We start from the raw sequence: 27,072 nt of genomic DNA on the forward strand, positions 1-27,072 counted from the left end.
ACGAATGCACACAGAGGCATAATTATAAGGGAACGTTTTTGACTTGAAAACATCGCTCACCCGGAAAAAACTTCAGAGAGAGGAGTTTAAGCTGTTTTCAGTTTTCCCTTCAGAAATAGTTTCTGACAGGGCTGATATTTCCAGAGTTCAAAAGCAACTCTTCGAGCAGAGGACTTAAGTTGTGATTGATTCCACAAGACAGCATAGATGTGGTCCAGCAGGCTTCAAAAGCACCTAGGATGCCGATCACAGGAAACGGACGTGGAGTGGAGGAAGCGACGGCTCCACGGAGGGGTCTGGGCTCCTCCACACCTCGGAAGGCGCTGCTTGCAAGTCCACGTGAAGCCATCACCTCCAGGGCCTGAGAACGAAGTCCCCCCAGCCTTTGCCGACCACCTACATTGGCTGGGCTAAGGCATTTAACCTTGTGTGAGTCCCATCCCTACCCCTCTTCACAAAGCACTAATGGAAAAACAAAGAAAAAAGAAAAAACTCACAACTCCACACAGTGTGAGCACACACACTGAGTTTACAGGCTCATCGGGAGGAACAGCAACAAGCCAGGGAAACAGAAGAGCCCCGAAGAGGGATGTTTATTCCGGTGGCTCCCTTACCCCAGACTTCAAGCCACTCCCAGCCCACACCCATTCCTTCAGCGATCTGTGGCAAATAAGACAAAATGAGAACAATATACTGCATTTCCATAGCTGATTTTTTTTAAAGGCTGCCTTTTGTTCTAAACATTTTTAAACTTCTCTGTAGACCCTAAACCCCTTGAGACATGACCCAGCAGTGAAGGCTTTACATCCGAAGGGCCTCTCTGTTAGTTCCCAGCCTCCAGGAAGCAGACACGGTGAGGCGAGATTAGAGAGGCGAGATGGGGTTGGGGGAGGCCTGTAGAGCTGGAGGTGGGCCTGAGCCCCAGGGTTGCAGGGGGAGAGGCGAAGGACTGGGCAGACAGACTGGGACCCCAGCACACATCTAAGGCAGTTCCTTCCAGCTGGGGTGGTGGGGAGTCATCAGCTCTAGCGACCTATCCGAGGAAAGCAGAGGAGCCCATGTCTGCATAGGAGGGGCCTCACCCGGCACCCCTGGGCTCCATCAGTGGCTGGAAGCCTCAGCAGAGATGCCATGATGGATCTGCAGAGGGCAGCAGCTAGGGCCTGGTGGCAGCGGGACATCTGGACAGTCAGTATTCGTGGCCGTCACGGTCCAGCCACATGCCTCATGGATCTACCTCATCTCTCCACGTGGGTCTAGGGGCCAACACCTCCAGGGGTCTGTGGGCCTCTTCCTGTGGAGGGAGGGAGGTGGTCCAACTCCAGCTCCCGTCACTGCAGCTGGTCTCAGGGCCACAACCCATACTCACTGCCTCCCTTGTCCTCTGCCCATTCCAGTTTCCCCTCACCCTCCGCTGGTCTTTGGGGCATCCTGGATATAACCCAAACCTTGTTCCCTGAGGGTTCTGAGTCCGGCCAACCACTATCCACGCAGCCCAGGACAGCATTGTCTACTACGAGCCACAGGGAAGCAGGTAGCCAGAGGCCAAGCCAATCACCTGGGCTCCTCACATATGCCTCCCTGTCCCCATTTTTTAAGAAGCAGCCCAGCCTCCTTCCAATGACCATGACCATGACCCTCATGCACTGGTTGCTGGACACAAGGGTTGTGGGTGCCACCACGGTATCTATAGTTCAGTGGGCCTGGCCGTGCACTCTGGCAAGAAGGCTCCCCATTTCTGGCCCTGCAGAGCCCAAAGTTAGGGGAAAGAGAAGCACATAACCCCTGGTGTCATTAGTGGTCTTGGGAAGTGCAGCCACTTCTTCACCCCTCATTTCCCAGCCCTGTGGGCATCTGATCCTGCTTGGGCTTGATTCTGGGTGGACCATCTCCAACCTAAAATGAACTGAGGGTGGTTCATTCAATCCCATGACTTGAGGGGTCTGGTGGAGCCCATTATGGAAGTTCTGCATGGTCACTTGTCTTCCTGTCATCAAAGCCCAGTAATATGCATGTGTGCTAAGTCTTTTCAGTCATGTCCAACTCTCTGTGACCCTATGGGCTGTAGCCCACCAGGCTCCACCATCCATGGGATTCTCCAGGCAAGGATACTGGAGTGGGTTGCTGTGCCCTCTTCCAGGGGCTCTTCCCAATCCAGGGATGGAAATGGCTATTAATGAGCCCTGCTCTGTGCCACCCTTTTACCACCAACCCTGGGCAGCTGCAGAAAGCACACACGAATCTCCTGGAGGTGCTGACTCCCTCTCCCCACACATTCCTGATGGCCCCTCCTGGAGTATCTCCTCCATAAGTCTTCAGCCTCACCTAGGACACCCTGTCCAGCATGGCGATTCCCCCCTATCTCCATTCCTTCCTTCACCATCTGTTAGGGCAACTCAGGCCTGTTCACCTCACTCAGTGCTGGCTGCTTCAGCTTCAAACAGCCACCTCAGCAGTTTTCCCCACCTCTGGAGGCCTTACCAGGGTGTTAAACCCCATGTCCAGTAATGCACCCCAAATTGATGAATTCCTTTTTATCCAATCTTATATTCCATCCTGCTTTGATCAAGGCCCTCAAAATCCAATTCCAGAGAGATGCCCCTGGCTCCTGTCTGTAGTGCTTTCTGACTCTCCCAGCTCCTCGGGAATATAATCATTTTCCTACTTGATCAGATTCAGTCTGTGTGCTGGAATTGAACTGGCAGCCAGGAGAGGAGATGAGGGCGGCTCCGAGGGGGCCCTCCTGCCGCCCTGCAGCGTCTTCCTGCACAGGGCAGGGCCACCTCTTCCTGGCAACGGGCCACTTCCGCCAGCTCCGAGGCTCAGGGAATCTGTGGAGCCAACATCCTTAGAGGCGTCTGTCCAGATGTCCCCATCACATGCTCACGGGTCATGTGTTCCCAGCCAGGGCAACGCCCTTAGCAGCCTGACCGACCTGCCTTGGCTGAGGAGTTCGTGTCTATCAGGTCCTCAATCAACTCTTCAGCTGTGTCAGTTTTTCCACTGCAGAAGATAAAGGCTTTTAGCAAGAGGCCTCCCACCCAGCCTTTAACTGCTCATTAAAGCCTAATAACAACAATAGTAATAGTAATATTTATTATCCCTCTGCAGGGCCTCAAGGCAGCTTTGCTTAGTCACTCAGTCGTGTCCGACTCTTTGCAACCCCATGGACTGTAGCCCATCAGGCTCCTTTGTCCATGGGATTTCCATGATATGTTGGAGTGGGTTGCCATTTCCTTCTCCAGGAACTGGACAATAGGCCTCAGCATATCTATTTCTTAACTTGCACCTAGTAATTCAACTGTATATAAAAGTTTTATGCCAAAGATATGTATATTGATAGCAAAAGACAAATAAATAATGTGCAATAAAGAAAATTATAGTCTGTCTAACAAATGATGTTTACAAAACATGTAATAAGATGAGCAATTGCTCGTTATAATATTATAGGAAAGAATACAATTTTTAGTTGTATCTGGAGGATGATCTCAACTATATATCTGCAAACCAACAGTAGCAACAAAAAGTATTGAGAGCATATCAGAAGGAAATACACCAAAATGTTATGTAGTTGATTTGATTTTTTTCCTGGTCGTTTTTCTGTATCTCTTTGTTGTCTAGTGAATATGTATCTCCTTGTTGTCTATAGCGAATATGTATCTCCTTGTTGTCTGTAGTGAATATGTATCTCCTTGTTGTCTGTAGTGAATATGTACCTCCTTGTTTTCTATAGCGAATATGGATGTCCTTGTTGTCTATAGTGAATATGCATCCCCTTAACAGTGGAATACACCTGTGCAGTATTTTCCCAAGAACACTTAGCATTAAGGCATTGCACTCAGGATATGGATATCTGCATTGTCCATCTGGTAATGTGCGGTGGGGCACCATTCCCCTGCTTGTGAGAAGAAGCTTGCTTCTGCTTCCTGAAGCAGAAAAGTCTGGGGTGGAGGCTGCTCTGGCCGTCATGTGACTTTTCACTGCATCATGATTTGGGTTCAGCTGCTTCTTTATATTTCCCCACAGAAAGCCCAACTCCTTGGAAAAGATCCCTGATGCTGGGAAAGATTGAGAGCAGGAGGAGAAGAGGATGAGATGGTTAGATGGCATCACTGACTCAATGGACATGAATTTGAGCAAGCTCCAGGAGTTAGTGAAGGACAGGGAAGCCTGGTGTGTTGCAGTCTGTGGGGTCGCAAAGAGTCAGACACAACTGAGTGACTGAACAAGGACGGGGAAGCAACGGTCTTGCATAGTCTTTATCACATTTCCCAAACAGCCCATTCAAGGGAGGAGAACACAAGCGATAAGCCCCGAGGAGCATCACAAGCTGGCCAGCATCAGGCTCACAACTGGACTTTATGCAGGACAGCAGCTGTGAGCCACGTGTGGCCACTTAAATTTAGAATTAAATTAGCAAACAAAACAAAATTTAAAGTTCACTTCCTCGGCCGCACTAGCCACATTGCAAACACTCAGTAGCCACACACGGGTAGTAACTACTCTCTTAAACAAAACAGAACATTTCCGTCACTACAGAAACTTCCACACTGCTCCACAGTTAACAGAGAAAATTAACCGGCTCTCCCACATGCAGAGATGACTCAACATTAATATTATAAAAGAAACTCACATGGGAAGTCCCTGGCTGGCCAGTGGTTAGGACTTGGTGACTTTTTAACTTGGTGAACCAGGGGACACTGGTTCAATCCCTGGTCAGGGAATTAACTTCCCACCAGCCATGTGGTGTGGCCAAATAAAAAAAGAAATACACATGAACCAATTAAAGGGGAAAATTGAATCTTCGCAATAGATGTCAACAAAGCATTCAGGGAATTCAAGATTTATTTATACAAAAATAAATACACCAAGAATAGACTATGGGGGGGAAAAAAGAATAGACTATGGGAAAATGGAAAGAAAAAAGAATCCATTTATAATAACGATAAAGACTACAAGGTGTTCAGGAATAATTTCAATAGTGTATGCACCCACACCTTTGTAGAGAAAATTGCAAATTATTACTAAAGGAAATAAAAGACAACCTAAGTAAATCTAGATATATGCCATGTTCCTAGATGGAAAGATTCAGTACTCCATGAACTATTCTACAAGTCTATCAATTCAAAGCAATTCTGATAAAATTTCCATTAAAGTTTTCTGTGGGACTTGACAAGTTGATCTCAACATTTATCCAGAACTATTAAGAACCAAAGATAGCGAAGACTCTCCTGAAGAAAAAGGAGAAAAGAGACTTGCCCTACCACCATTCATTCATCCAATAAATCCTTATTGAACACCTTCTACATGCTAGAGCTTTAGATGCTGGGAATATAGAAGTTAGCACAGTGGTCATTGATCTGTGCCCTTATAGAGCCTGGTAACATTCCAAATATCGGGACTTGCTCTCAAGCTGTAATAACGGAGATGCTAAGTATAGGCGCAGGCCCAGACGAACAGACTAGAGAGGCCCAAAAACAGAAACTCGACATGGGATGTGATTTGAAAGAGGAAAAGGAGTCTATATGGAGAAAAAAAATTCCTTGCCACACACAAAAACCAAGTACAGGTGGACTAAAGACCTAAAGAGAAAAAAAAAGAAAATCTAAAGTGAAATGTAAAGTTTTAAAACTTTTAGAAGAAAATATAGAAAGATATTTTGGTGATCTCGGGGTAGGAAGATATTTCTTATAAGATGCAAAACTCACACACCCTTACCAAACTTGATAAATTTGACTACATAATCACGTACAACTTTTGGAACTTCCCTGGTGGTCCAGTGGTAAGGAATCTGACTTTTCCAACTCAGGGGACAAGAGTACAATCCCTGGTTGGGGAACAAAGATGCCACAGGCGGTGGGGCAGCTAAGCCCAAGCACTGCAACTGGAGAAGCCCACTTGCCGCACTGAAGACCCAGCACAGCTCCCGCCCCCCCCCAAAAAAATTTACAACTTCTTTCAACAAAAATCCCTAGAGTTGAAGTAAGCCACAGATTTGGAGAAGATATTTCCAAAGCATGTAATGGAAAAAAAAAAAATATTACACACACACATATATAAGGGACGGCTACACATAAGTAGGAAAGGACAATACGTTAGAAGATGACCAAAGAATATGAATAGGCAATTTATAGAAGAGGAAATTCAAAAGGTCAATAAGTACCAAAAGAGAGAAATTAGGAAAATGCAAATTAAAACAACAAAATGATTCCACAAATCAGATTGGCAAAGAAAAGAACAAAATTAAAGAACATAGACAAAGAAAAAGTGTACACACCACTGGTAAGAGTGTAAATTGATTCAACCACACAAGAAAAAGAAGGCAAAATGTGAGAATCGAAATACGCATGCTCATGGCCTTTGCGGTGCCACCCTTCGTGGGAGAAACTCTCTTGCCCATGAGCACACCGCACAGAAAATACAACAGCAGTTGCCTGGCCGTCCTGAGTCTGGGAATTTATGGTAAACAGGCAGGGCGCCCTGTTGGAATGACAGCAAAGTATTTGAAACCTGATTTATAGTCATAGTGGCACAACCTGGTAAATTTACTTACAGGCACTAAATTTGTACACTGAAAGTCGGTAAACTATTTGGTATGCAAGTTATACCTAAATAAAGTTGTTTTTAAATTATCATCGTAACATTTGCTGCAATGAGCAAAAAATTGAAATCAGCCAATAATTTTATAAACTGTTGTAGAGATGCAATCGAATACAATAAAGTGATTCAAATAAATAAACGAGAGCTATTTATATCAACATGAACAAACCTCTGAAATGACTGAGGTTGTAAAAGCAACTTGCAAAACAATACACATAGTGTGGATGGTAACATTTACATAAAAATTGAAAACACACAGAATGATATTTATAATGTTTATGAGTACATATAAATACAGTGGTGGCATAGAAATACACAGGAATGATAAACACCAAATTTAAGATAGTATTATCTCTGGAGAACCAGAGAACTGTGTCTTCAGTATTTCATTTCTTTAAAATAAACACGGAAAAAAACATGGCAAGATATTACAACTCAATTGTTTCTCATAATAGTCTGTGCAATTTTCTGTGTATTCAAACTAGTTTACAACGAATTTAAAACTACAACGTAAAAATAAAATTTATTTTCCTTTTCAGTAGTTCGTGATACCCACAGCTCTTATATCTTCCACTAACAAAGAAATGTAACTGTCAGAGTGCAAGATAATGAGTTTTACCTATATTCTATAAACTTACGCACGGTTTACTGATTTCTGGCCTCAGGCTGGGTGCCGCTGGATAGCTGAAGCCGGAGCGAGGTCAAGCGCCTGGACTCCAGGTCAATACAAGTTGTGTGCAACAGTGACACCTAATGGTCAGACAAGGTACTTCCCTGTGCTCTTGGGTCTGAAGGGCTGGGTGGTGGTGGTGGTTTAGTCCGCAAGTCGTGAACAGCTTTTTTGTGACCCCACAGAGGAGCCCGCCAGGCTCCTCTATCCATGGGATTCTCCAGGCAAGAATACTGAAGTGGACTGCCATTTCCTCCAGGGGATCTTCCCAACCCTGGGGTGGAACTGTGTCTTCCACATTGGTAGATGGATTATTTACCACTGAGCCACCAGGGAAGCCTCTAAGGGCTGGGTAGTGATAGCTGAGTACTGCCAGCCATATTTGGGGGCGTGTTCTTCCAGCGGTTGTTAAGTGAAACAGAACCAATGATTCTGGACTAGAGTGGACTGTAGTTGATCACGTCCCTTAGCCGACTCAGATGAACACTCCCCCCAGAAAAGCGGAACTAATTTGGAGACCTTTGATGCTGCTTTTTTTCTCCTTCCAGGGGGTAAGGGAGCCAAGCTCTAAGTCCAGAAGAAGCTTTCTCCAGGCATCCTCTGCACCACCAGGGCAGCGTCTGGAGCCCTTTTAAAAGGATGCCTCCAGCCCACATGTGAAGTGAGATTTGAAGGGAAGAACTGCTTCTGTAGTTGGATAGGAAAGATTCCATGGGCACATGTATTTTTACCCATTTCAAAGCAAGCTGCCTAGTGATGCTACAGAAATGGAGAGGAAGTAGTTTCAAAAGTCATAGAATGCTGGGGCCAGACAAGACTTTGGAGCTCACACTTACCAGTTCCCCACAGACACGGGACACCTTGAGATGCCTGAGAACGTACACTTGACTAAGAACAGAAATGACTTGATAACACGAATGTTTCTAGAACCACACACAGGACCAGTGGCCTGAGTGTGTGTTCCACAAACAGACAACATGCTGGAATGAGCCAGTTTTCTCCTTCCACAGTCATTTATAAAGCCTCTAAATCTGCACAGTAACAGGCCACCGACAAAATTGACTGCTTATCTGCTCTGACACTGAAATCATCACCAGCTTGAGTCTTTCAAAATTACTAAAAGTCAGCATCTTAATTTGAAGGTTGTTAAGTAATTAGTGCAGGGAGAGGGCTAAATTCATCACTATAGTAAGAGTTCACCAGAGAAACAGAGAGAATAGGAGGGAAAGGGAGAGAGAGAGAGATTTACTACATAGAATTGGGCCCCACAAGAGCTGATGCTTCAGTTCCAGTCTGAGTCCAAAGGCCTGAGAATCAGCAGAGCCTAGGAGTAGTTCCCGTCCAAAGGCCAGCAAGCTTGAAACCCAGAAAGAGATGATGTTTCGGTCAGAAGGCTGTTAGGAGGAACAACTCTGTAATTCATGGGAGGCCCAGCCTTTTGGTTCCATCTATGCGTTCACCTGATCAGATGAAGCCCACCCATACTGGAAGAGCAATCTGCTTTACTCAGTCTCCAAATGTTAATCTCACCCAGAAGCATCCTCACAGACACACTCAGAATACTATGACCAAACATCCAGGCACCCTGCAGCCCAGTCAAGTGGGCATATAAAAGTAATCATCACGGTCAGAAACTGTTAACTCCCTCCAGGGTGAGGGTGAGAGCAGAGGGAGGCAAGCACCCAGTGGGCCCCACAGGCACACTGGCCGAGGGCCTGGTTCCCTATGGTCCAGCTTCTCGTTGTTTTCTGTTCCTGGAAAATGGGTTGCCAGGCTTATATCGAAACCCTCTTCCTGGGAATTTCCTGGTGGTCCAGTGGCTAGGATTCCACACTTTCACTGCCAAGGGCACAGGTTCAATCCCTAGTCAAGGAATTAAGATCCCACAAGCCTCATGGCCTGGCCAAAACCAAACAAAAAAATAAAAACTCCTCTTCTTTCCCTTCTTCAGGAGACGTTCTAGTCGTTGCGGTTATCAGGGCTGAAGGAGGGCAGTAGCCATTGCTTGTAGCATTTCAGGAGTCTTTTGACCTGTCCATTCACCCGCGTGCAGGTCTTTTCTGACCCCAGCTCCCCGCACTCCCTCAGTGAAGACAGGGCAGTTTTCCACACCACAGCACATCCCCCTGATGAAAGTGGTTGCTATCAAGCAAACTGCCGTGGCCACCCTGCAGACCCCTAAGAAGCTCCCTCCAGCCCTGCCACAGCTTCCATCCACTCCTGATGGCCTCCACATCCCCAGAAGTCCCGCCAGACAGCCATGCTTTCTGCTTCACAAAGAAAAGAACTATCGATGGCTGCCTGGAATGGTCCTTTGGCCAGAAGCTCCCATGGGCCTTGAGCGTGCCTCCCGGGAAGGCAGTCCCTGGGAGAATCCTTCTGGTCCATTCTGACAGGGAAGCACCAAGTCTCGTCCACCAGCTGCAACGTCTCATGCACAGCCCTCACCTACAGGCCCCAAGAAGGAGGCCTGAGTTCCCAGGGTCCACAGGCCCCAGCTCTGCTCACAGACCCTGTAACGAGCAACCCATCAGAATCAATATGAAGTTATTTGACTCAGCCCCCAGAAAGGAAAGAGCAGGCGTGGAAGATGCCGGGGATAAAGCTGGGCTGCAGGCAGCAGCTGTGCACTCAGACACTCCACAATGGGAATCTCTTTGGGGGTTTCTGGAAAGGGGTTAAAAGCCAGAGACCATAAGTGACGTGGTCCAGGGAGTCCAAAGGATCACGGCCTGTCTGAGATATGGAGCCAAGCTCCAACTAGGGCGTGAGCCCTGAGGGCAGGGGCCACGCACGCGGTCAGGCCATGGGCCGGAAGAACCAGGGAACCCTTCTTGGCACTGCAACTCCTAAATCACTCTGGGTAAACAAGCAAAGGAAAGGCTCCCTGGGGGCCCCAGGCAACAAGTCAAAGGTCAGCAAAGCCATAAATCAACTGCATTTGCACCAAGTAGATCATGAAGGGTTATTTTTGAAATGACTTGGCCAAAGGAAAAAAAAAAAAATTCCCTGGCCCTGAATCAACTCAACAAACACAAATAGAGAATGGGAAATGTCCATCCTCCTCGCCTCCCAGGTGATAAGCCTGAGAGACCTCTGCAGTGAGAGCTGCCCCCTTTCCCCTGCAAGGGTGCGATCCAGATGTGAGTGTTCATGGGTTCGGGTGCCAGAGGCGATGGGTCTTCATGGACCACCTACTGCTGCTGACAGACATAGAGCTGGGGTGGGGGTGCCTCCCAAGAGCCTTCAGCCTTCCTGGGGTCCAGGGCCTGCCCAGAATACTCTCTGGCAGTGCATCTAGCACAAGGCTCTGCCTACCTGGACTATGACATCACTGACCTCAGCAGGTGTGACCCGGGTCCTAACCCGTGAGGATTCTCTTTCAATTAAATATGCATGCATGTATGAAAAGAGGTCTGGAAGGATCTACACCTTGGTGTTATCAAATGTTAATGTAAGATGCCTGAATTTTCTGGATCTTTTATAATGAATGTGTATTTTATTATTTTTTAAAGGCAGCATTGTTTATCAAGGAATTTTTTTGTTACCAAAATTATTAGCTATAGAATATTTAGAAGACTATACTGACCAAAGGGGAAAGAGGGTCACTTGTAATCATAATCACCCCACCCAGATATATTCTCTCGACCTTCTACTAAATTTCCCTTGGTTCTTTTCTATAAGTATAGTATGCATTTTTTTAAAAAGAGACCATATGCTTTCTTTTGTTGTTGTTGTTTTTATAATTTACTTTTCTACTTCATAATATAGGCTCAACATTTTCTGTGTCATCAACACCCTCCTTTGGTACCATTTCAGTGGCTTATAGTATTCTATTCAATGGATGCACCATGATTCATTTAATTCATTCCTTCTGTTGAGGTTTTCAATCACCAAACATTTCTCTCTAAGCCACCACAAGCAAATGCTTGTAGTGTTGTTCTCCAAATATACCTCTCATATATAGACATACAGAAGAATTGCATTTTCCTGCCCCCAGGGAGTTAGGTGTTGTCACGTCACTTGTTTTGGCCAATGAAACGTGAGCAGCCATAAACCTGGGCAGGAGCTTTAAGGGTCTGTACCCATCTGAGAGCAGTCTCTGAACACACAGCCCCAGCCAGCCTACAACAGACAAGGAGCACAGGAGGGAAACGAGCTCGTGGTCTTAGCTATTGGGATTCAGCTCAGTTCAGTTCAGTTGCTCAGTCATGTCTGACTCTTTGCAACCCCACGGACTACAGCACGCCAGGTTTCTCTGCCCATTGCCAACTCCCGGAGCTTGCTCAAACTCACGGCCCTCAAGTTACTGATGCCATCCAATCATCTTTTTCCTCTGCTGTCCCCTTCTCCTCCTGCCTTCAATCTTTCCCAGCATGGGGGTCTTTTCCAAGAAATCAGTTCTTCACACCAGGTGGCCAAAGTATTGGAATTTCAGCTTCAGCATCAGCCCTTCCAATGAATATTCAGGACTGATTTCCTTTGGGATTGACTGGTTGGATCTGCTTGCAGTCCAAGGGATTCTCAAGAGTCTTCTCCAACACCACAGTTCAAAAGCATCAATTCTTCGGTGCTCAGCTTTCTTTGTAGTCTAATTCTCACATCCATACATGACTACTGGAAAAACCATAGCTTTGACTAGACGGATTTTTGTTGGCAAAGTAATATCTCTGCTTTTTAATATATTGTCTAGGTTGGTCATAGCTTTTCTTCCAAGGAGCTAGCGTCTTTTAATTTCATGGCTGCAATCACCATCTGCAGTGATTTTGGAGCCCCCCAAAAATAAAGTCTGTCACTGTTTCCATTGTTTCCCCATCTATTTGCCATGAAGTGATGGGACCAGAGAAGGCCCTGGCACCCCACTCCAGTACTCTTGCCTGGAAACTCCCATGGGCGGAGGAGCCTGGTAGGCTGCAGTCTATGGGGTCGCTAAGAGTCGGATACGACTGAGCGACTTCACTTTCACTTTTCACTTTCATGCATTGGAGAAGGAAATGGCAACCCACTCCAGTGTTCTTGCCTGGAGAATCCCAGGGATGGCAGAGCCTAGTGGGCTGCATCTATGGGGTCACACAGAGTCTGACATGACTGAAGTGACTTAGCAGATGGGACCAGATGCCATGCTCTTCATTTTTTGACTGTTGACTTTTAAGCCCTTTTTCACTCTCCTCTTTCACTTTCATCAAGAGGCTCTTTAGTTCTTCACTTTCTGTCATAAGCATGGTGTCATCTTCATATCTGAGGTTGTTGAGAAATATTGATATTTCTCCCAGCAATCTTGATTCCAGCTTCTGCTTCTTTCAGGCCAGCATTTCGCATGATGTACTCTGCATATAAGTTAAATAAGCAGAATGACAATATACAGCCTGGATGTATTCCTTTCCCAATTTGTTGTTCCATGTCTGGTTCTAACTGTTGCTTCTTGACCTGCATATAGATTTCTCAGGAGGCAGGGATTAGGGACCATTTTGTTTCTGTAACATAACCTTGCTGACCCGGACTGCCTGGACTCAAGAGTTGATGGAGAGACAAGGTTAAAGGCAGAGTCCCAACCCTCCAAGTGTGCATGTTGTGTTGGGGACATCCAGCCTGAATACCAGGGAAGAGCTCAATGATGAGCGACCAGTCACCATTCAGAGGCATGGTCCCATGGAGCAGACCAAAAACGTTCAGCCCCTGGAAAGACAGCATGACGTGATCTGAGCAGAAAGCCTGCTCACCAGTGCTTGGACAGCCTGAGGAGGCTTCATGGAGGAAGTGTGAGGAAGAGGCTTTGAAGGTTCAGGAGGTTTGAGGACAGGGGTAGGGCTAAGAGATCAAGGAGGTGAGAGCTAAGGAGACAGGATTGAGCAAAACACGGAGCCCAGAGGGCTACCTAGCAGGTGATTTCATGTGAAACAGGTGTTTTGAGAAAATGAGAGATAAAAACAGTCTGAGAGAGAGACAAATAGGCCATCTGGAAGAGACATCACATCTCCTTCCTGTGCTTCCTATTCTTCCTTTGAAGAAAAAAACCGCCTCCATAAGCTACGTCATCAGGAACATCGGTCAAACTGACCTTTGGAGGTTTAATACGGCTTGTTTTAGTCAAGCATCCAACTTGACTTGAAAACAAGAGTAAGGTGACTGCAGATAAAGTCAAAACTATTGTGGTTTTTCAAATCCTATTTGAGTAATCTCTCCCCACAGCTACAGGCGCTGACCACACTTTCCACTTCTCATTCATCCAGTGTCAGTCAGCCTGTGAATGTCTCAACATCAATCAATCTGCCGATCAATGCCAGTCATTGTCCACCAGCCAGTGATGGTCAGTCAGTCAGTCAGTCAGTCTCTTAATTAGTGTCTGACAGTCAGTGTCAATCAATCAATGTCAGTCAGCCAGTATCTGTCAGTCAGTCAGTCACCTTCTTAATCAGTGTCTGTCCATTAGTGTCAATCAATCACTGTCAGTCAGGGACTTCCCTGGCAGTCCAGGGGTTAAGACTTCACCTTCCAATGCAGAGTGTGCAGGTTCGATCCTCGGTCAGACAGCTAAAATTCCATATGTCTCGTGGCCAAAAAACATAAAAAAACAGAAGCAATATTGTAACAAATTCAATAAAAACTTTAAAAAACGGTCCACATCCAAAAACAAAAAACTTAAAAGAACAATGTCAGTCAGTCAACCAGTGTCTGTCAGCCAGTCAATAAGAACAGCGCTCAGCTGGCTTCTGAGCACCGTGCCTGTTTGCCTCTGTTTACCCAGCACTTTTCCTGTTTCTGATTATGAGGACAGGTGTGTCTGGCATCCATGAGGACATTTAGGGGACCTGTTTCCCCCTGAATCCAGAACAAAGCAATTGGCAAGCTGGGTCAGGCCCTCAGCCCTCATTTTCAGCCCAGCCATAAGCTGCTGGGCTGAGCTGCCGTGATCCTGAGAGCTTCCTGAGGGCATCAGCTGAGAAGTGGCTGAGAGGGAACCAGGTCACCTTTGACTCTGAGGAGCCGCTTCCTCCCCGACAGGGGTTCTGGCAGTCTCTCAACTAACTAGTCCCAGGACTGGCAAGACAAACACAATCATACCTCAGGGGCATACCGCTGTGGCGGCAGGCCCTCCCAACTTCCTCCCACAGAAAGCTCTGCTCTGTGCTATCTGTGGATGTGACTAACGGGGACAGAGAATAAACAGCAGCTTCTTTCTCAGGTAGGGCCATCGTTGAGGGTACTAGAGGGTGAGGCTGTTCTGAGCCCTGAGGCACAGGGACCTTCCTCAGTGCAGACCCAGTGTGTTCACCATTTCTTGCTTGTAGAAAAATCCCTAGTCTCTGAGGCTTCCCTGAGTCCCAAAGAACAGACTCAAAGCAGTTAATGATTGTTGTTGTTCTTTAGTCGCTCAGTCGTGTCTGACTCTTTTGTGACCCCATGGACTGTAGTTCCCCAGGCTCCTCTGTCCATGGAATTCTCCAGGCAAGAATATTGGAGTGGGTTGCCATTTCCTTTTCTAGGGGATCTTCCCAACCCGAGAGTCGAATCCACGTCTTCTGCATTGCAGGCTCATTCTTTACCACTGAGTCACTGGAAAAGCAGTCAACTCAAAAAAAGGTAATGATAACCTAAGTAATAGATCAGCTGTAAAATAATCACAAGACTTCTAGTTTTCCTTGAGGGATACAGACAACCTTCGGATCACATTTTTAAGTTGTTTTTACAGAAGCCAGGATCCCACCAGGTGAAAACTGCTGACCACAAACAGGTGGATCCTAGACAAGCTGAACTGGTAGTCTGACAATTGAGATTTTTAAAACACCACACTGTTACCTCATCACCAACCAATCAAAAATTTGTCTAATGTTGGCTTTTAAAACCCTTGCCTGAAAACCATTGGGGACTTTGGGTGTTTTGAGCATCAGCTGCCCATTCTCTTTGCTGACACCATCCAATAAAACTGTACTTTCTTTCCCCATGACCCAGCTTCAGTCTGGGCTTCCCCAGAGGCTCAGTGGTAAAGAATCTGCCTGTAATATAGGAGCTACAGGACACTTGGGTTCAATGCCTAGGTTGGGAAGATCCCCTGGAGAAAGGAATGGCAACCCACTCTAGTATTCTTGCCTGGAGAATCCCATGGACAGAGGAGCCTGGGTTCCAGTCCATAAGATCGCTAAGAGTTGGACACGACTGAAGCGACTTAGCACGCCCAGTTTCAGTAGATTGGCTTTGCTGTGCACTGGGTATTTGTTTTGTCTGCCTGGACACTGTCCCTACTTCTTTGATGGAAGCTCTCACCAGCTCCATCAACTCCCCACAAACCATGTGGATTCAGGTATGAACTGACAATCAGTGTGCCCCCTCACTCTGCCCACAGGTGGACCTGAGGCCCAGCTGAACCAATAGCAGAACTTCTAGGCAACCAGTTGGGGTGGACACGTGATCCAAGCCTGACCAATCAGAATTCTTCCCAAAAGTTTTCTGAGGCTGCCTTTTGAGTCCTTTAGCCAGAAGGATATGTGCCTGCCTGCCAACAGAAAGGATTTCATTGTGTGCTATATGCTAAGTCACTTCAGTCGTGTCCGATTCTTTGTGACTCTATGGACTGTAGCCCACCAGGCTTCTCTGTCCATGGGATTCTCCAGGCAAGAACACTCGAGTGGGTTGCCGTTTCCTCCTCCTTCATTGTGTAGGGAAGTCCTTAAATGGAGAGAATAATTCCACATATGGAAGAAAACAGATGAGAGAGTCCTGACAGGGTTCAAGCCCCTAATTTCAATCAGCCCCATAGCCGCCCCCATCCTAGCTCCCACCATTATTAAGTTTGTGAGCAGTGCTTGTGAAAAACCACCTCGCCTGATACCAATGAGCGTGCTTGCTGCCCTGTTAGAGCCACCCCTACCTACATCTTCTATGTACTTGCAAGTGGCCAATCCAGTGTGTGGTTTGCCCAAGCCTCCCGACTTCTCTTCTTCAGCCCCTTGCATCAGAGGTGGGCATTAGGAGGGCTTGTTTCAATGCTTAGTTGGCACTATCTTGAAAGTCTTATATATGTAGTATTTACTTATTTATTTATGGCTGTTCCAGGTCCTCATTGCTGCTCATCAGCTTTCTCTAGGTGCAGCAATTGGGGACTACTCTCTAGTTGCGATGGCCCCCACTCCAGCACTCTTGCCTGGAAAATCCCATGGACGGAGGAGCCTGGTGGGCTGCAGTCCATGGGGTCGCCAAGAGTCGGACACGACTGAGCGACTTCACTTTGACTTTTCACTTTCATGCATTGGAGAAGGAGATGGCAACCCACTCCAGTGTTCTTGCCTGGAGAATCCCAGGGACGGGGGAGCCTGGTGGGCTGCCGTCCATGGGGTCGCCCAGAGTCGGACATGACTGAAGCGACTTATGAGCAGCAGCAGCAGCTCTAGTTGCAGTGTGCAAGCTTCTCATTGCAGTGGCTTCTCTTGTTGCAGAGCACAGGTTCTAGAGCATGCTGGCTTTAGTAGTCGTGGCACACCGGCTTAGTTACCCTGCAGCACGTGGGAACTCAGTTCCCGTACCAGGGATCAAACCTGTGTCCCCTACATTGGCAGGCGGAACACCAGGGGAGTCCCAATGTCTTGAAATTCTTGGTCACTTTTAAACACGGAGCCCTGCTTTTTGATTTTGTGTATGCCTCACAGGTTAATTTTGCACAGGGTCACATTCCCTCCTGGTGGGATTTGTGATTCCACTTCATTGCTCCAGTTCCCAGAGCTCATTCTTCCATCACCCACTCCTTAATGACCCTTCCATTCACCCCCTCCCCTATCCTGCTGTCCCCCACAGAAGACTTTTTTTCCCAGAGACAGGGAGTCATACCCGTGCCCGCTGGCAGTTGGCTCCTTGCTCCCCGTCCAAGCTCTGTGGAAAATCCTGAGAGCAGGGATTCACTTGATCTAGAACAATGCTGATATGAGTGGCTTCTCTTGCTTCTACCCCTCAACCTCCAGAATTTTGCAGTTGTGTCTCAAATCACCTCCTAGAGGCCTCTGGGAAAGCTACACCATGTGGTTAAACACGGTCCAGCCCTGGGAGCCAAAGATTTAAGTGATGGAGAACTCTGCAGGTGTCCTCGACAACAGCCTGCTGAGGATCCAGCAAAGGCCCGTCTCACCTTGGGCCTTGCTGCGTCTCCTTGAAAAGATGAATTCCAGCCCTCTCCCACCTCCCGCAAGGGATAAATAACACTGAATAAAGCAGCCATAGCCCCAGCCTTCACACACAAAGTATCTAACGTGAGAAACCAGCCCTGGGCATGGGGGAGGTGGGAAGCTGCCACAAGAGAAACTGATACGCAGTTTAACAATGGAGAGTCCAGGTGCGGGGGGAAAAAAACGATTTATTCTTGGAACACAATAACAGCTATGCAACTAGGAACATTTTATTCACTCCCATCCCACTCATGTTTTGTGTCACAAAGACATACCAAGACTTTGGAAAAAATTCCAAAGGGGATTACATTGAAATGTGCTGTTTCTTCACATGTTTTTGTGCTTGCCTTAATCACATTGAACCAAATAAAATAGCTTTACAGCTTACTAAAACTCAAACTTGTCCTCAAAGGAAGCAGTTTAAACAGTCCTCACTGTATATCAGCAAACACAACAATTCCAAGTCAGGACATAGACCAAAGAGAGAAAAGCAGCTCTACCAGAAAGCTTGTCTTGTCAAAAAGAAAACAAAAACCACCGTGAGGGAAATCCAATTTGTCTAGAAAGACTGGGTCTTCTTCAGGACCGTGGTCTCAAAATACTGGGTCTTCTTCAGGACCGTGGTCTCAAAATACTAGGTACAATTTTGTGTGTTTCCTCGTTGGAAAAAAAGAGGCGAGCAAGAGAGCTGACTGAAACCACACTAAGAATCTGGTTTAAAAAGATGAAAGGGTTCTCAGGAAACACATCATCTCTGTATCTCTAAAGGCAGCATTGACCACACTGAAGGGCACAGAAGCAGATTCTCCAGCGGACACCCTGGGAGTGCTTGCCAGTCTGCAGTCTTGCCGAGGTCTGGGAGGTGGATTTCCACTGGGAGGTGCCTCACGGTCTTCTCAGGAACAAAGCAGCCAAGATCTGTGAATCGGACTGGTACCCCGGAGTGAATGGGTGGATGCCACCCAGAGCTGCCAGGGCCCCAGAGGACACAAGGCCTGCATCCTGGCAGCACTGCCTCATCTCTGTCTATTGCAAATAGGTAAGCCCTCCCCTCCCCTCCCCAAACTCAAAGCAGTAGTTAGCTAGGAGAAACAGCAATGGCTGAGGTGGCGAGAAACCTCATAGACTGAGAGGCTCATCTGAGCGCTCCTCAGATCCCCCTGGAGGTTTCTGAGCAAAAGTCCTAAATCACTGGGATTGGGCTCAGCTGTGAGGTGTGGCTCAGAAGGCTTGGGCAATAGAGGGCCTGGGGTGGAAACTACCATGATGGACGGCTGGCTGAAAAACAAGGACACTTAGCCCTGAGTCAAGTGGGGTGTGTGTGGGTGTGAGGGCCCAGTACCAGGTGACCTGCCACACCTCCACAAACCAGCACAGCCACACAATATCACAGTGACAAGCAGGGCCCATACATGGAAGCTAGAACTCTGGGTTCCCCTCAGAGGTTAAAAACATCTCATATGAAAACCTCCAGATGCCAACATCTCCACTGGCCAACTGATGACAGATTTCAAACTTGATCTGCTGCAATGAAATCCAAGGCCTTTTACCAGTTTCCCCCCTTTTGCCCATTACCCACATTAAGTTCACATGGCTGTGTGTGTGTGCTAAGTTGCTTCATGTCCCACTCTATGCGACCCTATGGGCCAGCCAGACTCCTCTGTCCATGGAAGCCAAGAATATATATAGCTGCCAAGCACACTGGTAGCTAACAGAATTTCCTACTTAGCCTGTTTAAGTGGAGTATGCTCTGCAATTTCCTATTTCCCTCTATTTCAGGTGTCACTCACTAAATTGATCTTGTGATCAACTTAGGGCTCCCAGTTGTAGCTAGACAAAAACAGCCAAGGAGTGCTCTGGACAAAACCCTGGGGCTGCAGTGGGCCTCCTAGTCTTCAGGCAGGAGAAATCACTCCTGCCACTTAAGGTCAACCTTATTCTGCAGGACATGGACTTGCAGCAGCAGCCCCTGTGTCGTCAGTGAAGGTCATCAAGCGCCACCATGGGCACCACAAAAGGTGATGAAGCTGGCTTCCTCCAGGGAACTGACCATCTTTAAAGCAAAAGGGTCTGGCTCCACAGGGTGGGCAGGCCCAGCAGGCTGATCTCCACCACCAGCCCAGTTGGGGTACAAGACAAGACTGTGTCATCACACGCGGTGGCTTCCACTAGCTCCTCAGCGCTTCCCCACGGGCGCACTGGACCTTTGGAATCTCTGGATGAGGAGCATGAGCCTGGCCACGTCGGAGAGCTCGGGGAACAGGGCCATGATGCTGTCCACCTCGTGGGGCGGAAAGATACTGCAGAGCGCGGTGCGCGCCCGGGAGCGCGCGTCCACCTCACCAGCTACAGCCTGGGGCGCGGGCCTCAAGGGCCCCCTGAAGGCACCGTCGTCCCAGTCCGACTCGGCCCAGGCCGAGCGGCCCGGGAGCTGGCCAGCGCCTGGAGGAAGGACCCACGGGTCGCCGGGCTGCTGGCGCGGAGAGCGCCGGTCGCTCTGTGGGGCGCGGGGGCCATACTCACCCCGCAGGCCAGGCGGGCTCAGGAGGCCGGGTCGGGCTGGCAGGGACGACAAGGACCCGGGCGCCACCCAATCGGGACCGGGCTGCCCAGGTGCGAGGCCGCAGCCAGGGCCCCGATGGGGCGCCCGGAGGAGCCCCGGGTCGTCACTCAGGAAGAGCCGCGAGAAGCTGCTTTCGAGAGTCGCCAAGCCCGCCGACCGCCGCGCGGTGGGCATGCTGCGCGTGCCGAGCTCCCGGGGGCCGGGCCGGGCGGCGGGGGCGTCCCGGGAGCCGCCCTGCTCCGCCAGGCTGGCCGCGCGCGCGCTCCCCCGCCGCTCCTCCTCGCCGCCCGCGCCCCGCCAGGCCCGAGTCTGCGCGCGGAGCTCGTCGGCCACCGCCAGCTGCGCCTGGTGCGGCCTCTCCGGGTGGTAGAACTTGCACTTGATGCCATAGGTGCATTTCTTGCCTGGAAGGGACAGAGTGGGGGTGGGGGAGGACCATGGTGAGACCTCGGGTGAGGACGCCCGTGGGGTCCCGGCAGCGGCCGCCCCGTGCCGCCTTTCGTGTTGGCGATTCCTGGGGGGAAGGCCCCCAGGCCTGCTGCAGCCTTACAAGGTTTGGGGCCAGAGGAGGTGGCGGGCGAGAAGTGCCCTGGGGCGCCGACAGGATGGATGCGGGCGCAGCACCCTGCTCCTCGTGGTACTGGGCGCTGCACACAGTACCCCAGCGTTACCAGCTCAAGGCAAGGTCTTGTCTGCGGACTCCATAACCAGGAACCGAGACCGAATCTCTGGGTCCAGTGACCTTCAGCCTCTACTTCCCCAGGGATCCTGTGGATCCTGCCAACCTCGGAGGTGAAGAGTAGGTGCATATGGATGGGCCTCCACTGCTGACTTGATCTCCTCCCTACCCCCACCCTGCATGTCCCCCTCCCCCCACCCTCCGTGTCCACCCCCCCGCCGCCCCAGCCCACATCCCTTGCCCTCTTCCTTATAGACTGTTTTAACAGAGGTGATCAAATAATTTATCATCCAAATCAGGGCCCTTCTGAGAGTGGAAGGGAAGACAGGCCACCAGAATGTGTCTGTGAGCACCTTAATTCTAACTAGAAATGACTTTCAGTATCACTTAAGACGTCCTAAACTTTTATAGGCACAAAGAAACCAGACCTGGGTACATTAAATAACTTGCTAAAGCAAGCTAGTGAAAGAACTGGCTAGAAGGCTGGTGTCCCTGGAGGGCTCTGGGATAGAATCCTCGATTCTTAGTGGATAACACCATCCAAAGTCTCCTACCAACCAAAGTAGGAGGGTAGGGGAGACTGTGGGGCAGGATGGGGGCACAAGGTGCCAGAGGAAGGGACTGAGAAAGGAGAGCTTGGGGGTGCACACAGACAGCAATCCTGGTTCCTGGACGTGGCTTTGCTCTGTGGGTGACCCCTGCATCCAGCCCTCACAAGCCTTATGCAACAGGCGTCTGGGATGGCAGTTCATCATTACAATGACAATGATTACAGCTTTCTAACTGCCATCCAGAGGGGTTCAGTTACCTCCCCAGGGTCACACAGCTGACTAAGGGCAGAACCCAGGCTAACGGCCCGTGCTGCTAACCATCAAACATCTCATCAGGATGAAACTCTGGTTCTCTATTAGGCATTTGCCTAATTTTTAGCAACACAATACATATCAGATACAATAACAACCTTCTCATCTGTTAGACACATTTGCCAAGACGAATTACGGATGAATCATGCGATGTATACATGCAAAGAGAGCCTTCGTATTATTCATCTGCTTATTAATACACATAGAACGCGGCCTATATTACCTTACATCTTTCTAGAAACATGAAATATCGGAACCCAGGCTAGAACCCATGCTGTTGACCAGCCAGCCAGCACTTCTAACCTGAACAGGGCCCACAGATGTGGGGCGCTACCCACCGTAGGGGCAGTGCTGCCAGGACGGCTCTGGGGGCTTTGGCTTCCTGCTCAGGAAGTTGCTCAAGGTGGGTCCCCGACGGCCCAGGGGGTCATCAGGAGGCATGAACCTAGAACACAAGCATGGGGGTGGGTGACTGCAAGCCACAGAGAAACTCACCGCTGGCACCTGGTGGAGGGAGAGGAGAGCAGCACCAGGCCTGGCTTTGGCCTGGCCTCTCGGTTCGGGGCTCTTTCTCCCACCCAGGAGTTGCAGCGTGTTAGAGACGTGCAGCCTTTGTCCACACTGACCGGCACAGAGCTCAGCGTGGACAGCTCCCAGGACAGCGGCCCCGGGCCTCATCCAGGTGTTTCTCCTGCTGAGTCAGCAGCGTCAGACTCACTCAGCAGCTCCTTGAAAAAGGCGGGCTCTGGGCCTCACAAGAGAGCTGCTTAAATAGAACCTCAGGCTGTGCAGGAATCTGCATTGTAACAGTTTCGCAGGTGGATTTTAGCCACTAAGGATGAAGCAGAAGCGCACCAGGCCTCCCCGGGACTTAGCCTGAAAGCGGTTCCATGCTGTCTTCCAGTGTCCTCAACGGGTGGCTAGAGACCTCCGTGGGGCCACAAATGGCCTCTTGTTCTGTGAACTCCGTTTCTCCCGTGTCACCCCACAGGTCTGGGCCTCTCAGGTGCGGGATAAAAAATTTACAGAGTCTGAAAGGCCAGTCAGCAGGTCAGAAAGGCAGAGGATACAGGTGCGGCCTGCGCACAGGTGCAGCCTGGGCTCCACCCCACCCCCCGAAAACCTGGGGTCTGCGGGGGGGAATGTTACTATGTCACTCTCTGACACCACCCTGCCCTCTGCCAGCCCCTTCCCTTCCCGATCATTAAGGAAGAAGGGAACACAGCCACAGAGCCCAGAGCTCAAGGGGGAAAACATTTCTCAGAAGGAAAACTCCCTCATTTAGCACAATTCTTTTTTTTTTCTATGTGAATACTTTCATTCCCAGGAGACACTCAGAGGTCATACAAAGGTTCCACTAGAGAGGGTGTGGATTCTAATCAGGGGCCTGTTTTTACAGACTGGCTTCCCCCTAAGAGTGGAGGGTCATGCTGGGGTCCCACCCTGCAGACCACGTCCACCAGGCTGACCCTGAGCTGGGCAATCCCCGGCCGAGGACAACCTCTGTGGCTGAGATCCCAGCTACACAGCTGGCTTCTCAGAGTTGGGCCCTGACCAAGAATCCAGGGAGCCACCCAGTGCAGTTATTAAAAGTTCCCCGAGGCTTCACCTCCTGCTCTTTCCCGGGCCTCACAGCCGGGAGCTGGGCCAAGACAGCCCTGTGAACATGCCCTGGGCGTGGGGAGGGCGTCCTTGCTCTCGGGCAGGCGGCAGGCTCTGCACTCTGGCAGCTGGGGACCTCCGGGCAGGCCCTGAGCGGAGGCCAGTGCGTCAAGAGGACTTGGCCTGGACCCCGAGCTGTCGCCAGGCCAGAGGCGGCCATGATCCATCAGACCTCAGTGAGGATTTTCTGGATCCCATGATGACCAGCCATGCCAGATTTCCTCCAGGGCGGAGCCAGAGAGAGGGAGCTGCCAGCCTTGTGAATGTGGACATGACCATGGGGGTTACTGCAGGGTAGCTGCTGTGACCATCTGCCCTGGGGCTTAGGAGCTAAACTCTGCCTCCTTGACTGTGAGCCTGGGGGTAGTGGGGTCACCAGCACGCCCCTGGAGGCACATGTCCCGGCCTGACCTAAGAGTAACCACAGCCTCTACAGGGCACAGTCCTCTCTGATCCTCCAGATCACCTAAGAGGTAAGAGTGACTAATCTGTGCGTGCGTGCTGAGTCACTTCAGTCATGTCCGGCTCTTTGCGACCATGTGGACTGCAGCCTGCCAGCCTCCTCTGTCCATGGGATTCTCCAGGCAAGAATACTGGAGTGGGTAGCCACTTCCTCCTCCAGGGGATCTTACTGACCCAGGGATAGAACCCGAGTCTCTTATGCTTCCTGCATTGGCAGGTGGGTTATTTACCACTAGCACCACCTGGGAAGCTCCTTGACTAAACCAAAGTGTGGTAAGTTCAAGGTGAAGAACATTCAGCCCAGTGAGGCTGAGAGTTCGCACACCTCACGCAGCTGGTAAATGGCAGAGCCTCAGCTTGAAACCTCATCTGCTGCTTCCAGCTCTTTCCACCACACACGCAGCCCCCCAGGCTCTGGGGTCAAGATTTGGTCTGCCGCGTGCAGCAGCCATGTGGCCTCTCTGTTCCCGTCTTCCCTTCCTTAGGGCTGCAGCCAGTGACAGTCACTCACTATCTACAACTATTCCTAGCCATTGGGTGCCCACATGTGCCAGGCTGGCTGGGGCCCATTGCAGATAAAACACATACATGCCCTGCCCTCACAGAGCTGAGCAGCTTGTCCTCGACCACATTCTTAACAGTCAAGGAGAGAGCCAGCAATGAGGACAGAGCTGTTATCCCTGGAACAGAAATTGAGATGGGAGCCAGGTCTCCGCGGCCGTGCCCTCCCCAACCTTGTCCCACCCTGTGACCACGCCCACCCAGCCAGGCTCCTCCCCTTGCCCCTCAACAGGCGGGCCGTGGACCAGCCATCACTTCTCCCACCTTAGCTCTGCCAGGAGGCCCTTGTCCTGCACCTGCTATCTGGTCTGTACCTTGTGACCCTGACCACACCCTCCCCATCCCACCCACCACCCTGTCTCTGGTTGGTTCGAGGTGGACCTGACCCAGGGCGGGCAGATGAAATCAATCAGATTCCCTGGAAAATGTCCACCAAGCCCTATTAAGACAGTCAGTTCCAAGATCTTAAACAGCCCCAAAGAAAAGAGGATGTTGCCCGTGCCTGGACACCTGTCAGGCAACTGGGTGCTGGGTCAGCCGGATGTGGGCATGGGAACAGAAAGGTCACAGGCAGTAGAGACAAAACAGCCCCAAGGGGAAAACTGGTCGCGAAAGAGAGGAGAACCGAGAGGCCGACAGAGATGGTGGAGGGCAGGGGAGGTGTCTTAGAGCCCGTGACTGAGCCCCGCGGGCCCGAGCTAGTTGGAGCGGTTTCTGCCGGTCACCGCCCCCGTCCCACGCACCCTGGGACCCCATGGGCACCACGTACCGATCGTTGACGAAGGAGAACATGAGCAGCCTCTGCTCGATGAACCACTTCCACTCGGGGTTCTCGCTCTGCAGGTCGCGGTAGTTGTCATTGGAGACGATGACGCCGTCCAGGTCGTAGGCCACCTTCACGATGTAACGGTCGTCATAGCACACCACGCGCTTGCCGCTCACTTTGCGGGACGGTGTGTACACCAGCACCGCCTGCCTCTCCAGCTCCTCCAGCACGTGCTGCTCTGCAGACAGCAGGGGGCACCGCATGGAGAATCTTCTCCGGGTAGGGGGACTCCCCACCCCCAGAACCAGCCTCAGACCTGGGGCAGGTCCAGCAACTCCAGGCTCCTCTCCGATGGCCCCCTCCTCCCCGCTTCTTCCCCCTCCCCCCACCTCCATCTAAGTCAAGCAGGACACTCAAGTTCGATCCCTGGGGTGGGAAGACGCCCTGCAGAAGAAAGTGGCAATCCACTCCAGTATTCTTGCCTGGGAAATCCCAGGGACAGAGGAGCCTGGCGGGCTACAGTCCATGATTGCAAAGAGTCAGACACGACTGAGTGACTAACACTTGACACTGGGGTGCTTTGCCCCTCTCTAAACATCAAGTTTTACATTTATAAAATAAGGAAAATGACTCCTGCACCTGCCTCACAGTGTCTATGGGGAGGCTGAACCAGTCCATGTGGGGCTGGCGAGCCCCCACGAAACCTGGGAGGATGGATTATGTCTCAGGTGGTGCAGGCATTACAAGGTCTCTTAACAGAAGCTAAAATCTGCATACCTGGAAGGTCTACTCTGTGATCTTAGCTTCGAAGTTGGAGGCAAAAGAAATTCCTTCCACATGAAACAGTTACTCCCAATGTGGGAAAATATGAGCATGTTCTTCACAAATTGTTTCTCCCCTCAAGTCTAAGTCCTTTGCTATATGACATGGTTCCCAGACTTTTAAAAAGTGCATAATGCATATAATAGCACAAAAATAACTTTTAAAAAAATCACATGTGTGCATGGTGATCATTTTGTAATGTATAAAGATATAAATCACTATGCCGTATACCTGAAACTAATGTAATTGTGCTCAGTCATATTTGACTCTGCGGCCCTATGGACTGTAGCCCGCCAGGCTCCTCTGTCCTTGGGATTTTCTAGGCAAAAATACTGGAGTGGGTTGCCATGCCCTCCTCCAGGGGATCTTCCTGACTCTGGGACTGAACCCATGTCTTCTGCAGTGTCTGTGGATTCTTTACCATTAGCACTACCTAGGAACCCCACTAATATAATACTGTAAGTCAATTATACTTCAATTTAAATTTATAATTAATTTGTTAAATGCCATGTGTGCAGCACTCCCTTTGAGAACAGAGCACAGTTCGTGCTTTGAAGTCCCCATTGTGGCTCGAAGTTTACCTCTCCCTTCACTCCCTTTAAGATAACCCAGTTTTTAGAACTTTGTATTTATAATTCCCTTGCTCTTACTTTTTAGGATGCATACATATGTACCCTGCAAAAGGATTATTTCCAACATGATTATGAACCTCCAGACTTTACACAAATGGAGTCCTCATGCATATATCCTATGTAATTTGTTTCTTCATTGAACATTGTGTGGGGGAGGTCTGGCCATGTCAAGGTTGTCAGTTTTGCACAGAAGTCTCCCTGTACAGGAGACAAGGATTTCTCCAGGGTCTGTCTTAAGAAATGATATTGCTGAGTTGTAGGGAAAGCTGCCTTACAAGAACAATGCTGAATCATTTTCCAAAGTAGTTATATCAAGTTACTACTCAACACAACATCTGAGATGAACTTGCCGGCACTTGACATTTGCAGGTTTTTACATTTTTCCCGATCTATATATAGATTGGGGATAGATAGATAGGGTATAAAGTAGCCTCTTGTGGTTTTATTTTGCATTTCTCTGGTTACTAATACAACTGAACATCTCTTCATATGTTTACTAGCCATTTGTGTTTCCCATCAGACGCTTATTCATGCCTCAGCACATATTTCTATCTCTCCTTTCAGTCTTACTAGCCTGGAGAAGTTCCCTGTAGATTCTGGACCGTAATCCTTCATCAGGGATAAGTGATGTGTGGCCTCTC

The 27,072-nt window shown here is 49.5% G+C and overlaps 1 protein-coding gene across 2 annotated transcripts in view; it reads right to left on the reverse strand.

Annotated features, from left to right (window-relative positions):
- Positions 1-17,589: 17,589 nt before the first annotated feature.
- ZC3H12D (zinc finger CCCH-type containing 12D) overlaps positions 17,590-27,072 on the reverse strand; it is a 33,548-nt gene continuing 24,065 nt past the window's right edge. For both annotated transcript variants that reach the window (XM_019967569.2, XM_019967568.2), the window contains exons 4-6: positions 24,981-25,215; positions 21,865-21,971; positions 17,590-20,388 (exon numbers count right to left, since the gene is read on the reverse strand). In XM_019967569.2, coding sequence (XP_019823128.2) covers positions 19,598-20,388; positions 21,865-21,971; positions 24,981-25,215 — 1,133 coding nt within the window. In that variant the 3' untranslated portion in view covers positions 17,590-19,597. The remainder of the gene's footprint in view (positions 20,389-21,864; positions 21,972-24,980; positions 25,216-27,072) is intronic.

This window comes from Bos indicus, chromosome 9 (genome assembly GCF_029378745.1).
Source record: "Bos indicus isolate NIAB-ARS_2022 breed Sahiwal x Tharparkar chromosome 9, NIAB-ARS_B.indTharparkar_mat_pri_1.0, whole genome shotgun sequence".
NCBI lineage: Eukaryota > Metazoa > Chordata > Mammalia > Artiodactyla > Bovidae > Bos > Bos indicus.